The following is a 15,957-nucleotide window of genomic DNA, read 5'->3' as shown; positions in this document are numbered from 1 at the left end:
CATTTTGGTGAGGAGCAAAACCGAAAAGGAATAATAATAGAGAAAAAGAGCTAGAGCAATAGGTTCCTAATTACGTCATAATTGTAATTAATTATCAATTACATGATTACATTTATAATTGACCCCAACGCTGGCTTTGATTGCGATCTACAGGTCGACGCTCGTGTTAAGCACGACTTGGCACAGACGTTTACCAGAAATGGAACTTAACAATTCAGCTTCTGACCTCAATTTGATGTGGCACTAGTGCACTAATCTGTTCATTTACAACCTCTAATAATAAGTAGAAAAAGACCCCCACTAGCCCAAAGCACACCAACCCGACCAGGTACATTTATCAGCAGCATCGTCAGATGACCTACATGTGTGGAGGTCATTGAGGTTCTTCTAAAGAACAACGCTCTGTCTGCTCCTGACTGGCACCGCTAAATATGGTTTAGATTGTGGTTTCATTCCCCTGCACACTCACCTGCAGCCATCACGACTCCTTACTGGATCAGTAGATTCCTAAGGGTTTCCATTTGTTTAATTGGGCATTTGGAGAGTTTTCCTGACTTCACTTCTCTGTTGTATGAACAACAGCGTCTCAGAGAACTCACAAGATTTGGGTTCATGCAGAAATTTGTGTGTTGTGATTCAGGGCAAAGATTGAACTCTATAACCTGGGTCTGTGCTGAAGTGAGCAGCTGTGTTTGGTGCTTCTGTGGATTTGAACTGAGAGATGCTGCTGTAAACAAACTGCTCAGTCTTGGTTCTGCCATGATGAAATGGAAAGGCTATGTTTTTACTGCATATTTTACAAACTATTTTCCAAGTATTTTTCAGCTTATTTTAAAATAGATTTCAATCAAACTCAGTTTTACTGTTTCAATATTATACAAATGTTGAATAATTATTTATTAAGCCTAATAGTGTAAATATTAAAATCTGGTCTGACTGAACTCTGACCTTACGTTACCATGGGGCCCTTAAAGGGACAGTCCTCAGAAGGCCATCATTACAGCGTGCACGTCGCGGTAACTGTTATATTATAATACTTTGGATAATAGTATCTGATAAATTGACAATTGTCAGTAATAGTAAATAAATAATTGATAGTAAATTGTAATAATTAAAAAAAAAACTGTCAGTACTTTGGTCAGCTGAAGTTGTTCGTGTCCGTGGTAGAAGTAGCTCGCAAGCTGAAAAAGTGTGGGCACCCCTGTTTTAATCCTGCTGATTTAACACACCTAATTGACATCTACAACCTGTAGGACAGCAGACCTCCAGGAACCGTTATATTCTTTAACTGTGATGAATGTTACAGTTTTTCTTATTTGATACAGGGTAACACAAATTATAGCTCCGATTACATCTTTTTGATAGTCTGCAAATAAAAAATAACCAAACACACAATCTTGTCTTACATTACGTTCAAATACTTTTTTTGCCATTCGATGATAAAATTGTTAGTTTCTCAATGTAGTTTTAAAGTACTGAGTGGTCTACTATTTGTGAATGTGGTGATATTTGTGAATGTGGTGATGCTAATTCTAACATGTAATTAAAAAAAGGCCAATTTAAAGTTGAAAATATCTGACACACCATGAGTTAACCATGAACAAGTTGGCCAGGGGGTGTTTTGAGTTATTTACACATTCTGAAAGTGTGGTTTCTAAGGGTTTTGATCATGTCATACTAGGGATGTAAAGATTAGTCATGAGGCAGTTAAAAATAGATTCAAATGTGTCACGGTTCACATCTATACTCTGAAATTGAATCACAGTACTTTAAAAAATAAAATAAATTATTTTTTACAGCAAAGGGTGCCATCTATTTATAATTTGAAATTCAGAACACACCACCGTGTTTTAAATCAGAAGTGTGGAAGCATTTTGGCTTCCCCAAGACAAAATGAAAGAGGTGAGAAAGAAAGGTAAGAGGAGCTCAGAGAGCAAAGGGAGAAACAAGAGAGAGAGAATGAAAGCCATAGTTTGTCTCAACTACCTGAGCAGCAATAGTTGTCAATCGCTAGCTTAAATGTTTTAATGCAATTAACATCTAGAATTAATAAATTTGTCTTCCATAGTGAAGTGCAGCAAAAGCCTTAAAGGGTACCGGTAGTAAACAAAATATGTGCACCTTTTCATAAAAAAAAAAAAAAAAACGATTTTATACCTTTTGGGATAAGCTATGGAGAGCCGCCATTTTGGTCAGAACATGATCCACTTTCTTTCATCGGCCCGGCCTGTCGCTTTAAATAAATATTGCATTGTGGGAGGTACAAGCACAACAGGTCTGATTACATTATGGGAAGTGTAGTTTTTCTGTTAGCTCTCGGCGCTAAGCAGCAGTATCACCTTTCTCACCAACTACCTGCACTGACTCAGCATCAGAATTAGCCTAACGGACAGAGCTGTTGTTAGCAGCAGAAATGAGTCATGGCTGTGTAGTTAGGTGTTAGAAGTGCACATATATGATTAGCAACTATGATGAAAGCTGCGTGAAAGGATATCTGTTATGAACAGGATGATGTACAGAGGATCAGCACCTCAGGAGCTGTAAAAAAAAAAGCACAGCTCAACATTTAGCCACAAGGAAGTACGTGGGAACAATCTGATGGGGGTGCGGTTAGTGACATGACACCCGCCCCATGTAAGCAGAAACGTAGTAGTGCTCTGAACAAGTAAAAGCTGCAATGAGACTTTCTGTGAAGAAATTCTATCGCAACCACGTCTGATTTCAGACGTAATTTTGGCTTCGTGCCCATTAGCTTAGCCCATTAGCTTAGCCCACAGATCCCTCTCATATCACCAAATTTCATCCAATCAGAAACGTTTTAAGTGTGTATCCCATACCAATATTATGGACCCACCGTCTGGGTAACTCTTAGTGTCGTTATTTGGCTGAGAGACGCAAAACAAAATGTATTTGTGGAGTTTTACTCTTGTTGTTATTAGCAACCATTAGCTTTACACTCTGCCACTGTTCAGAAACTGTAGACCAATGGAACCCTGTTGCTTAGCAACAGCTAACAAGGAATAAACGAACATGCGTCATATTCTGTGCAAAATGGCGACTTGCCATAGTTTATGCCCGAAGGTATAAAATTATTCTAAAAAGTCTTTTTAACGTGTTTTTTATGAAAAGGTGGATATATTTAATTTAAAAAGTGTTTATTTGTACGGTTGCCGTACTGACAACCCTCGGTGCTATTGGTATATTTACCAAAGTCCACGTACGTAGCGTCTTAGGGTTAAGTTTAGAGTTAGGTTATAACCCTATATTGCAACAATTTTTAGGGTTAGGGTTACATTTACAGTTAGGTTTAGTCTTAGTCATGTGAACTAAACTGGCCAATGAGGGGCGTTGCATACGGAAAGAATGTTGGTATATTGATACGGCAACCGTACGAATATCCACTGCCTTTAACTTATTGGTAATATATTAAACACATGTTCACTACAGGTACCCTTTAAACAGTTCCATTTTTAGGAACCGGACTCCTCTCCTATTGCCTCTATCGCCTTTATGAGTCCATTTGCAGCTGTGGTTAGAAAAGTGATTGGTGTGTCTGCAGCCAGTGACTCCTCATGACTATTTAAAACAGCTAAATAGTTATGAAATATGCTACTGCTATTGTAAAAAAAAAAAAACACAATTCCTAAAGCAGCTGGAACCAATAACAAAAAGAAAGATGAGATGTTAATCAGCTGGGAATTTACCTCCTCCAAAACACAGAAACTGCCTGGCACTAAAACAAGGAATTTTGAAGCAATTTAGTAAAGTAAACTTTGTGCTTGTTATTGTCATGGAGTGCTTTCTTTATGACTTCCACTAGCATATTGACAAAAAGTGAAAATCACAATTTTCTCTGAAAATAAAGCTGTTTTCTTGACTTGCTTCTGCTTTCTTGTGGCGCGTCGCATAAAGAGAAAACCATTAAAAAATCCTTCTTACCTTGTTTCTCTTGAAATAAGCCCTTCTGCAAGCAGCGAAGCACTTTTCACTACAGAAGCTCTTCAGCTCGCTCCCCATGTTCAGAGAGTAGCGTTTGACGCCGACCTTCTGACACCAGGCGCACATAATCTGTACACTGGAGGCGTCTTCGTCTAGTGAGGTAAATCACAGCAGAGAACGACAGGATCATAATCATTTTCACCAACATCACCAACACAACTTTTATTTTAAATGGCTTTCCACTTTATGCTGAAAGAAAGTTAACAGCTCTGTAGGAAAGAAAGAAGATTCAAAAAAAAAAAGGTCACTAAGGTTAACATGTAGCCATTTAGTGTTTTTGAAGACGTTTCATAAAAATTCAGGACAAAGAAAAAAGTTCTATAATATAGTGTGCAGTTTACACATCTATTTTTGTTTAAAGACATAAGCTGCGTTTCCATTACCTGTAGAAATGCAAAAAATCTAAATAGCGCAATAAAAATAGTAACATCAGTATCTTGTAAAATTACTCAAATATCGCAAAAACGTTTCAGTGGTGTCTAAATGCAGGTTTCAATATGATATGGGAAAATAGATGCATACTGTAACTCTGCATAAACACATTCATTTGCTTTCAAGCCAAGTTAACTTCCTAAAGTTTTTAATTGCTTAACTATTTTTTAAGGAGTTTCTTTGATAAACAGAATATATACATATTATTAAATGTACATCGATGTAAAGTTTGTCAGCTTTCCACAGTATAAGTACTTTTAACATAGACAAAGATCAAATTAGAAGGCAAAAACAAAATGTTAAATACATACTATTCCCTTATGTTATTCTTATGTTAACCCTTGAAGCACCAGATTATCGTTTCCAGGAAACTAATACTTTTTCAATGAACAATGCAAAGGGGCATAGTTGTCGGATATAATTTCATACTGGAAATTAAAAAAAAATCATGCATTAGAACCCAAATTTAATGATGATTACTTATCTAATTGACATTATCTGTTGTCACGAGTGGCTTTAAACTATTTGCCAACTGAATTTGCAAATTGTGATGTCACTGCATTGATGAGAAATAGGAAATGAGAAATAGGAATTAATTTAGGTTTTACAAGGTCCTTATTTCAGGTCCTTATTTTCAGCTTATTCAGACAAGGTTTTCCAGGAAATTTTTTATCTCCCGACATTTTTCGACTGTCAACTGCCAGTCTGTCAGAGTTCTACTGATCGCCTTTGATGGTTCCTTTGAAGTTTCACTTGACTTCCATGTAATAGTTACAGCAAGATTAATTTGATTCATTCAGGAAATGTTTATCTCCCGACATGTTTCGATTGTCAATTGCCAGTCTTCTTCAGAGGAGTTCTGCTAATCGCTTTTGATGGTTCCTTTGAAGTTTCACTTGACTTCCATGTAATTGTTCTCGCAAGATTAATTTTGTCTTCTTTTTAAACAGTATGTTAAGTTGAAGTTTTGTTTATTTAGACAATATTTTTCAAAACATTTTTATCTCCAGACATATTTCGATTGTCAATTGCCAGTCTTCTTCAGAGGAGTTCTGCTGGTCGCCTTTGATGGTTCCTTTGAAGTTTCACCTCCATGTAATAGATCCAGTGAGATTCATTTCATTCAGGACATTTTTTAGATAATGTTTTCCTGAAAAACCTTGTCTGAATAAAGAAACCTCAACTTAACATACTGTTTAAAAGACAAAATGAGTCTCACTGGAACCTTAGGTCCTTGTAGGTTACGTTAACCAGTCTCATCAAAAGGTCTGATGCACAGCTGCTGTTCTTGCTTGTCTCTTTAATACACTTAGCTGCATTGTCGTCATCATCAGCAGTCTTTAATGAGCCTCTTGTACTCCCTTCCTTTTTTACTGATCCTACATACTGCATCCATCTTTATTTATGTCCCACCATTGTGAATGTGCACACCTCTGCTGCACACAGACGTGCCATCACTGTCTGCATCACTTTCACTTAATGAACTAACATCATTCTCAGGGGGGGGAAGTATTTCCTCTTACATTCACAGTCAGCCACGATCAAGTAGAACACTGAAAAAACAAAATCACCTCCTATTTTTATTCTGCAGTATTCTGCTTTCCAGAGGTGTAAAGAGTACTGATATATCCTAGTCAAGTAGAAGTACTGTTACTTCTTTGAAATTGTACTAAAATATAAGTGCAAGTAAGTCATACATAAAACACTCAAGTACAAGTAAAAAGTAGCTCAATTAAATATTACTCTAAGTAAAAGTTACTGGTTACTTTCACCCCCCACATTTATTTTTGCTAATAAATCTTGCCATGCTTCACAGTAAACATCTCATCATAAACTTAATAAGGAAGAGATGGAATCGGTCATGTGCTGGTGTAGGTGCAGACCCAAATGCAGGGACGGAGGTGGAGCTCAGGTGCATTATACCCACGTTTATTGTTTTCTGAGGCATGGTCAGTCCAGGGAGGCAGAGGTCATCAAAAAACACAAAAAGCAAAACCAAGGAGCAAGAGTAAACAAGAACAATGTCCAAAAGCAAAAACACTTGTCAACCCAGGAATTACTGGCATTGAGCCCAAGTCACAAGTGAAATTAATGTAGGAGAAACGAAAATGTCCCAGAACTGAACTGAACCACAGCTGGTGACCAATTAGGAGAAAGCTGCTGGGAGGGAGGCCCAAAGTTCCTGCCTGCCCTCCAAAATAAAACCCCATCCTGACAGAATCTTGCAAAATTGGAACTTAATTTTTTTTTTCCACAAAGGCATCTGTATAAAATTATAATAATTAATATTTTTCAAATAAAATAATAATAATAATAATTAAATTAATTAATAATAAATTAAATTAATAATAAATTAAATTAATAATTAAATTAATTAATAATAAATTAAATTAATAATTAATTTAATTCAAAATAAAAATAATTCTCAGTCTCTAAGTATACAGTAGATGCATTTATGAACTCTAAAACTGAGAAAATAACCTCCATTCAATGCTGTTTTGGCACCGTGCATTATGTTTAATCGAATATGATGTGATTCATTGTATTTGTTGTTAAATTTTTTGTACTTTCACAATGTCTGTTGATCATTTTAAAACTAAATCATAATAATTTACCCAGTAACAGTTTGGTGTAGAAAGATAATTACTTACTTTACTTCTTTCAAAATGTACTTAAGTGTATACAATTAAAATTACAGATTTAGAAAAACACTAAAAAAAAACAAATAACCATAAAAGTAACTCAATTACAGTAACGTGAGTACAGTACTTGTAATCTGTTACCTTCACCTTTGATTACAAATACACGGATGTCAGTGAGTGTCCAATCTGAGGTGTAAGCGATGAGTGATTGAATGAGAAGCTCAAACCAAATCATTATCAATACTGAGAAATATAGTCATAATAAATAAAAGTTGCCAAAAAGATCATAGGAAAAATTAGCTATGAAGAGCACATATTCCTTCAGTTGTCATTGCACATTGTTGTGTTTTCATGCCATTGTTGTTGTTCTGATTTTGTTTAAAATTTTATTTTCATTGATTTTATTTTTTATCTTTTTCTAATTTATGTCCATCCCACAGTTGTACATTTGCACTATTATCCTATGTTGGTATTTATGTTTGTTCTTACCGTTTACTTTTGCTATTCTATGATGTTGCTGCAACAATAAAGGTTTATTCTATTCTATTCTCTATCTTAAACTTGATCCCAGTTTTAAAACTGACAATATATACTATATGTTGCTTGTGTATTTTAAGAACAAGTGATTTTAATATAAATTTCTTGCACAACAGAATCCATAAAGATCTTGAGTGCTGTTAAGTGTCTAAATACTGTATGTCCTCGACCTGCCCAAATTACTCTTTAATTCTATTTTATCTCTACTTTTTAACAACAACAGGACAACAGGACCTCTCAATTCACCTCTGATGCAAATGTGATGCGGTCGGTGCTCGCAGTAAATTATTTTACCCTCTCTGGTCGCTTCTGTGGTTAAACTGTAGCAGCTGAGGATGAGCTGCAGGGCTTTTAGTGCTGCTGTTGTTGAAATGAGCTGCTGAGATTCCCCCAGTACCTCCCAATTATCACATTATGACTGCATGTGGATGGGAGGGAGAAAAAGCACAGGCCCATTAGTCTTTCACCTCTGCTCACCTCCTCATCACACGCTGGCCATGCTTTTCACCTCTGATAAAGCTTAATGGATTCACAGGGCCATCAGATTTTAAGTAAAGACTACGTTACAATTAGGGGAATAAGTCCCAAGGGTCCTAAAAGACTGCACAGCAAACCTAACATGCTTTTCTTTTCTTTTTTTATAGCTCTTACAGCTCCACCCTGCTCTCATTCCTGGACTTTCTTTCTCTTTGTGTCCGTCTGTGGTGATAAAAAAATAATTAATTAGTTCACTCTAAGCTGATAGAGGGGCATTACTATATACAACACACTCAATGTTTTAATTATATTTGAGGCCAAAGCATAACATCTATCACCCTTACACACTCCAACAGGGGTGGACTGGGACAAAAGTGCAGCCCTGGCATTTTCTGTCCAGACCAGCCCACAACATTATCAGCGACACCATGTAGAAGCCGTTATTAAGTCAGTGATGCTCATCATCATCATGTGACTTTTTATGTCTTAATTTTAATTATTATTTCCCCAGAAAACCTTAAAAGGGGGAAACTTTTTAACCCCTTTTACCTATTTCTTTGGAACTTCCTTTTGCCCCTGTTCTGACACTTTTTTCAGACTTTAGCTTCCTTTTGCCAATAAATATCCCTTTATCCCTATTTTTTTAAATTTCTTTTAGACACTTTTATCCAAATTTTGTCCTTTCTTTAATTTTTTTGGCCACGTCTCATCCCAATGAGTTAACTTTTGCCCAATACCATTTGTTTCCTTTATTTAATTCCTACATTCTGCTTCTTTTTGTTCCACATTTTTGTTGCCACATTTTGCCCATTTAAGCTACCCTTTGCCATTACATACCACCTCGTTCCTCTTTATTTGCCCATTTTTGACCACTCTTGACTGCTTTTGGCCCATTTTAGTCACTTTACACTCTTTTCTCATCACATTTTTGCCACTTTTGGATAAATTTTGGCCACCTGTTACCATGTCTGCCTCCACTCGCTCGCCAAAAAAAATCATAGCAGACAGGACCAGCCCACTTTGGTTGCTGCTGTACTGACACCTCAAAAGGGCCCTTGTCAGGTTGTGTGACGGAACATGAATGATTCATCATTTTTGGTGTGGTGGAAGTGGAGGTGGAAAATTCTAGCTGCAGGAAGCATTGGCTGGGTGGTTGAACTGGTGCTGCAATCTAAGTGGGACTGTACCATCTGTTTCCCTGCCTGGGCAGGGCCAACAGGGAACAACTTGTCATGGGTGATGCCAAGGTGAATTGGCCTTCTCCACCAGAGCACCACCACCTCCAGCCCACAGCAGAAGTTAAGGATAATGAAGCAGTAGGTGTGGCTGATGACAATCCCAGGGAGTTGATGAGGTTAATATTGAAACTTGGGCTACAGGAGCATTTCATAAGTGCATAAGTGATGTTTGACCAGTTTTTAATAGCACAAGTTGAGCCATATTGACCTAAAGCGCTTTAAATACCAGGATTCTTGCCAGCGCTGATGAGCGTAGGGGCCCCCGACGTTGTATTTTGATCCCCTACAGAGTGATGTCGCCTCCTATGGTGCGTTTTCAGCAGCAAAGGGGGGATTTTCTGTTGTTTAATAATCTAAACAAAAACAATCAACTACATAAAACAACAACAGCTTTGAATTTGTAGACTAATGTTCAAGAATCAAAACACAGTTAGGGGTTTAGGAGAGCCCGCTGTTCCACAAATGAAAAAGCATGAGTCTATAGAGAGGGTGCTAATGATATGAAGAGAGAACAAAAAAGATTGGGAACCGATGATCTAGAGCAGAGGTCTCATTCTCGCGACCCGCAGCGATAATTTGAGGTCAAAGGTTTATCAGCCTTTAATGGAAGTCTTTAAAACATTATGTACCCCTCATTCTCCGCTTACGCCCACCCTTCCCCAGCCTCCCAGCCAATCAACACGCAGAACACATGTAAACAAAGACGAACGTTGGCAGAGAAAGCTGCACGTAACGATACTTCAAATGCCATGGGAAACCACAACACCTGTTAAACAATGAATAAACTAGATGTGGAACATAACTCAGTTAAATAAGACCCAGTCTGTTACAATATGAATGGCACTTTACAGCATTGTGCGTTGATGATGTCACCAAGGGAAGCACACCTCCGTTGGAGCCACCCACCCAGCCATCTCGAACCCGCCGTCCCGCTTCCGAGGCTGGGGACTCACAAGGGACCTACCCGCCTCGATTATAATCAACGAAACATCGGTGTTGGCTGGAACGTACAGCTGATTCCATGGGGTTATTATAGAAAATAAAAGCCACATCTGTGGCTGCGTCCCATGGTTTATATCGGCTATAATCGGCTAATGTCCCACTGTCCCGACGGATAGTAAATGCCCCACTGGCAATCGCCTTTTTTCCGCTCTCTATCTTGGCACTTTCTACCATCTACCAATGTCATGATGTTCATGTCATCACAAAATACATGAACATTGAGCGCAAAAAGAAAGTCGATAGTTACCGAGTGGTTCATTATCTGCCTTGTTGTCGCTGGAAGAAAAAGCGGAAATGACGGTCTCTGTGAGTCTGGTTGGCTAAACACATGACTTGAACTTTAATGCTTGAAAAAAAAAAAAAACTTTATTAGGAGAATGACAGCAATTAGCAGACATGTCATGTTCAAAGCCTACAGTGAAGAGAAAGGTTGGTGATGAGCACAGACTATTTCTTCCCTCAAGCCAAATGTAGCTCAGCTATGTGAGAGGAAGCGCTGCCAGGTCTCTGGCAGCAGGAAGTAGGCAAGAGAAGCCATGTTCAGAAGAAATGTTCATGTTCATCAATGCTGCATTCATGTTCAGGGCACTTCATGTTCCAAGAACCCATTGAAATTAAAGAATTGTTAGTAATGACATTTATGAAGATTACATTTTTTTTTTTACCAAAGTTGTATGTGGAATACCTGATATTAAAGCTAGGGAAGGCGATTTTCTCCAGATGCACTTTTTAAGTTTTGGGTTGAAATTGTCTTTATGTCCTGACAGAATTTAAGATCTTATGTGCTCTGAAAAAGGAACAAAGAACATGTGTCATCTGTAGCAGCTGTAAGCCTGTATTAACTTCAACCAATAGAAAAAAACAAACCGTTTTGTTTTTTAACCAATCACGTCTCCCTGTTTCCCTGCTCGTTCTAAATCCCTGGCATGCACAAGCTCACACTGAAAGCGCGTCACCGCTGACAGAGTAAAAACAGAGTTTTTGGTCACGTTTTTTAACATATATGACGGTAAAGTTTAGTGTTTACTTACTGCTGAATGAGACACGAGACAACAACGTTTCTACAAAATACAAGCGATGAGCTGAGCTCCTCTATTGTAGCAGCTGTGTGCATGCATGTGAGTGAGACGGAGCACAGAGGGGAGGGGGGTAAAGGCGGAGCCGTCAGGGAGGCTACATTCAAAATCATGCTAGCTTTCAAAAATTGCCTACCCTAACTTTAAAGAACTGCTAGTAATGACATTTATGAAGACTTCATTTTTTTTACCAAAGTTTTTTTGTGGACTACCTGATGCGGCCCAGCCTCACCGAGACTCTGCTTACTGTGGCCCCCAGGTAATTTGAGTCTGAGAACCCTGATCTTGAGCATCCAACATAAACCCACCAAACCGAACATCACTTATAGCTTCAGTATGTAAGTTGTTTTTGGCATCATTTGGTAACCTTTGAGCATATTGTAATTCAAAGTGTTCTGAGAGGACACTGGACCTCTGCTCCTTCTCTTGGCTCTGTATTCAAACTTTAGAAAACAAGGAGCGTAAAGCTCTTTTCCAGCCAATCAGAGGTCTTTGTACAAACAAAGTGCTCCAGGAGATGTTTTGGACATTACTATTGGCTGCTTGACTGAAGTCGAAGCGTAGTGTACAGTAGGTGCAATGGCAGCTACTGCATGGAGTACTTGTGTCCAGTGATGGGCAGTAAAGCGTTAGAAGTAACACATTACTGTAATCTGATTACCTTCCCCAAGTAACAAGTAAAGTAAGGGATTATAATTGAAGAAACAATATTTAGTTATTTTCCCACAAGCAGGCTGCGTTACTGCGTTACTAAATGAAACCATCTCGCTACTGTTTGTTGAGCGTCTGGTGTTTTATAGCACATTATAACCCAGTCTTTTTTTTTATTGCATACACACAAAAATGGAGCGTGAGAGAGAGCATGTCCAAACAGCTTGGAAGTACCGACATTACTTTGAGTTTGACTCCGTAAAAGATGACAACATTAACGTCCACTGTGCACTGTGTGTGGGAAGAAAACTTGTATCTTAATTGAAGAATTCCACCTCAAATCTGAGTAAGCACCTAGCAAGCCAGATCAACATCCACTTCCACTGAGCCAAACTCCAAGGGCCCATTTCCTGCTAAACAAGTGAAAACAGATTTAAAGTTAGTGCTGTTAAACTGTCTACGCTCGTTGCTGCCTATATTGTCGAGGACACATTGCCAATTTCCACCGTAGACTCTGAATCATTCTGACGCATCGTAGAAAAAAATACAGACCAAAATCAGCGTCGAGCTGCCACTGAGGAAGTTAATAGAAGAAACAGTTGTTTTACTTTATTAAAATTTTGTGGAATGTGCACTAAATAAGTTTAAATGTTCAACAATTCTCTTCAAGTTAGAAACTGTTGCATTTAGTTCAAATTTTGCTTGATGCAATGTGCATAGTGTTAAAAAAAAGACTGTTTCATTTGATTCAATTTATAATGTGGAACATGCCAAAATATAGAATTAGGCTGAAAGGTCTACTGAATAATATTTTGTGCATCACATTTTTTAAAAGTAACTTAACTATATAAAATAAAGTAAATAAAGTACCTCGTTACTTTTGAAAAAAGGTAATCAGTAAAGATTATCCAGAGGTGAGGGGCTCACGGCAGCACCCACTGCTTGTTCTAACTACAGTGATACAAGCTTCAATTCTCTAAAGCATCAGAAAACTCTGAAATAACACAAGAAGCAGGTCCTGGATTTGTAGATAGTCACGTTTTAGGAAAAACAATTGGTATGAGGAGTTGGAAAGTAGCCCGATTGAGCAAGAAAGTCACTGCAAACAGCCCCACAGTGGTTCACATTCATGAGGACGCCGGTGGATTCGAATCGGGGAGGGGAAGGTGGTGGCGTGGTTGTTTCCATTTCAGTCTCACAATTCTACATACTGCAGCTTTAATGCGTCTCAATTTTAAAACCCAAATGTTGCCCTCAAACCAAAAGAATTGCAAACTTCCCTATTAACAACTCTCGCTTCAAACAGTGTGATGCGGTGCGCTGTTTTGGCTCGGATCAAAATGTGGGTTGTCCTCTCATCTTATCTTAATTCAGCAGGGACCGTGTGAAAAAACAGACGCTCAAATTTTGGGGAAATTTAGTGCAGTAGATTAAAGTGTCAAAGCTAACTTCCATCTGTCGTCCCTGAGGCTAGCTAGAAAAGGTAATTAAGTGAATCAGATTAAGAAAGTGAAGTTGAAAGTGTTAGGGTTACTTTAACTTAAAAACATGAAAAAACAGCAAAAATATTTTTTAAACATATGTACTGCAGAGTTGCAGAGATAGAGCTGAGATAGAACATCTTCTATTGTGCCAAAAATTGTGAGTTCAAGCCTCGACTGATGTTAAATTCACATTAGAATGCCACCTTTTTTTGAACTTTCATATTTTCGTAATTTGGACGTTTAAAGGTATTTACCTGTAGAAGTAGGTCCTGCTTCAAATCATGACCATGCTTCACTGACTCTCCCATACTGATCTTTTTTTATTTTGAAATTTAAACTATAACAGCACTCTCTACCTGCAGAAGGCTTGATCAGTGGCGGTGGGATCATGGGTACTATGATGGGCATGCTGCCATGTTCTGTGGTTGAAGGGTTGGATGTGGAGGGCTCTGCGACTCCGTTCCTGGAAGTTGGCAAGGAGTGTGAGCCGTTGGCCTGATCCGGAGAGCCTTCGCTGTTCTCTGCTAGAGCTGGGTTTTTTGGCAACACATTATCTGTACCAGAAGAATCAAGCAAAATGAAGCAATTACTGAACAAATAAAGAGTGGCGCCAACTAGAAAATTCTTCCAAAATGTATGATTCGGTTATTCAGCCGCCATGAATGGATGGGCCCTACAAAATAAGATTAGTAAACATCATCTTGAAGTAACAAACTTATCATAGAATACAAAACAAATTATCAGGGCTAAATAAAGTTTTTGTTACAGTGCAAGGATAATTTCATGGTTCTGCAGTAATTCTTTCAGAAAAAATACCAACATCTTGTCCCACGGGCAAAATAAAAAGTTAGATAATGAACATACAAAGCAAATCTGCACTCGAGTTGGCAGAGGAGGGAAAAAGACAGCATGCTATCACAGTTATGGAGAAGCCAAAAAGTTACAATCACAGCAAATGTTACACCCAGCAATATATATTAGAATAACAGATGTTAAAAAAAAAATCATCAACACATTGGTTTGGTTGGTCAATTGATAATTGAAGGCTCAAATGAATTACGATACACTTTAAGGATTGCTCTTTAGCACTATAAAATGCTTTCTACTTCACAGTCATGAAAATAAATGTAAGCAAATACTTGATTAGAGCAGCAGACCCTCAGTAATAGCTTCATTAACATCATGTGATCACTGAAAACTCAGCTGTTCAATTAGTATTTGTTTAAATGACTAAATCAAATACATTTGAAATATTAAACAACCAATAAATAAACAACCAACCAACCATCATGAACAGTGGTAGGGTAAGTTAGAGTTTGGAGTTTAAAGGGTCCATGTTATGGTAAATCAACTTTTCTGTGCATTAAACATCATAAAGTGCTATTTGGGCTTCATACACATGCCCAAAGTGTTTTTTCATTGATTCCCTCAATCATTAGTTAGAAGATGATTTGCTCCTTTCTTACTGCAGGGTGAGCCCTAACACCTCGCTCCAATTTGATGACGCGTTCCCACTTTGATGATGAATTTGACACGGCACTGAACTGGAGAAGCCGCGCCTCCAGGAAGCTCTCTGCCGTGATTGACATGTAAACAGACACGCCCACGAAGGTGAGCATTTCAGCATCCTTCACGCAGTGCTATGTATGTATTTTCTACAGTCTATGTATGTACCAGTGAATGCCCCGCCCCACGCTCTGTCTCATGTTTATAAAGCAGCATGACGTCGGCTACGGAGTGGGTGGGAAGAGGGCGGGTCGTCCTCTGGCCCTACATCACCGTGCGGGGAGGAGGAAGTCAATATCTCATTTATAGACACGCCCACTCATGAATATGCATAGGTAGGCCACAAATCAGCCTGCTTGTGTAGAGTTGCTCAGAAAGTGACTTTTCAGAGGCTAAAACTCTGGAAAACAGGCAAGTTTGGGAAAATAAACCTCAAATACTATGTTTTTGGGGTTCTTGGAAGAAATCGAGATGGCTCTGCTTTATTTCTTACCTATCTGTGTGTGTGTGTGTGTGTGTGTGTGTGTGTGTGTGTGTGTGTGTGTGTGTGTGTGTGTGTGTGTGTGTGTGTGTGTGTGTGTGTGTGTGTGTGTGTGCGTGTGTGTGTGTGTGTGTGTGTGTGTGTGTGATCTTCCTTGCAAACAGTGAGTGCTGGTGGATTGTTGTCATTTGTCAAGCTCCAACCAACCAAAAAACACCTGTCAGGGTTTGGTGTGGTGGAGAACCCAAATGCAGAGAGGAGGCAGCATGCAGGCCAGGCAGGAGTAATGCAAAAAAACAGAAACTTTAAACAATGTACAGACAAGCCAAGGAAACTTTACTTGACGCTACTGTACGCAAACAGTGAAAACAATGACAACAAAAGCACTCAGAGAGCGCAAACCCCCGCAAGCACTAAATATTCTCTTTGCCA

The 15,957-nt window shown here is 38.5% G+C and overlaps 1 protein-coding gene across 7 annotated transcripts in view; it reads right to left on the bottom strand.

Moving 5' to 3' along the window:
- Window positions 1-15,957, bottom strand: part of sobpa (sine oculis binding protein homolog (Drosophila) a) — an 81,894-nt gene that overhangs the window by 38,560 nt on the left and 27,377 nt on the right. For 5 of the 7 annotated variants that reach the window (XM_028437940.1, XM_028437942.1, XM_028437941.1 and 2 more), the window contains 2 exons: window positions 13,895-14,092; window positions 3,940-4,091 (listed from right to left, as the gene is read on the bottom strand). In XM_028437940.1, the coding sequence (XP_028293741.1) occupies window positions 3,940-4,091; window positions 13,895-14,092 (350 nt within the window). The remainder of the gene's footprint in view (window positions 1-3,939; window positions 4,092-13,894; window positions 14,093-15,957) is intronic. The other 2 variants (XM_028437944.1, XM_028437946.1) reach the window with 1 other exon arrangement.

This window comes from Gouania willdenowi, chromosome 22 (assembly GCF_900634775.1).
Source record: "Gouania willdenowi chromosome 22, fGouWil2.1, whole genome shotgun sequence".
Classification (NCBI taxonomy): domain Eukaryota; kingdom Metazoa; phylum Chordata; class Actinopteri; order Blenniiformes; family Gobiesocidae; genus Gouania; species Gouania willdenowi.
This window is presented reverse-complemented; position numbering and strand designations above follow the sequence as displayed.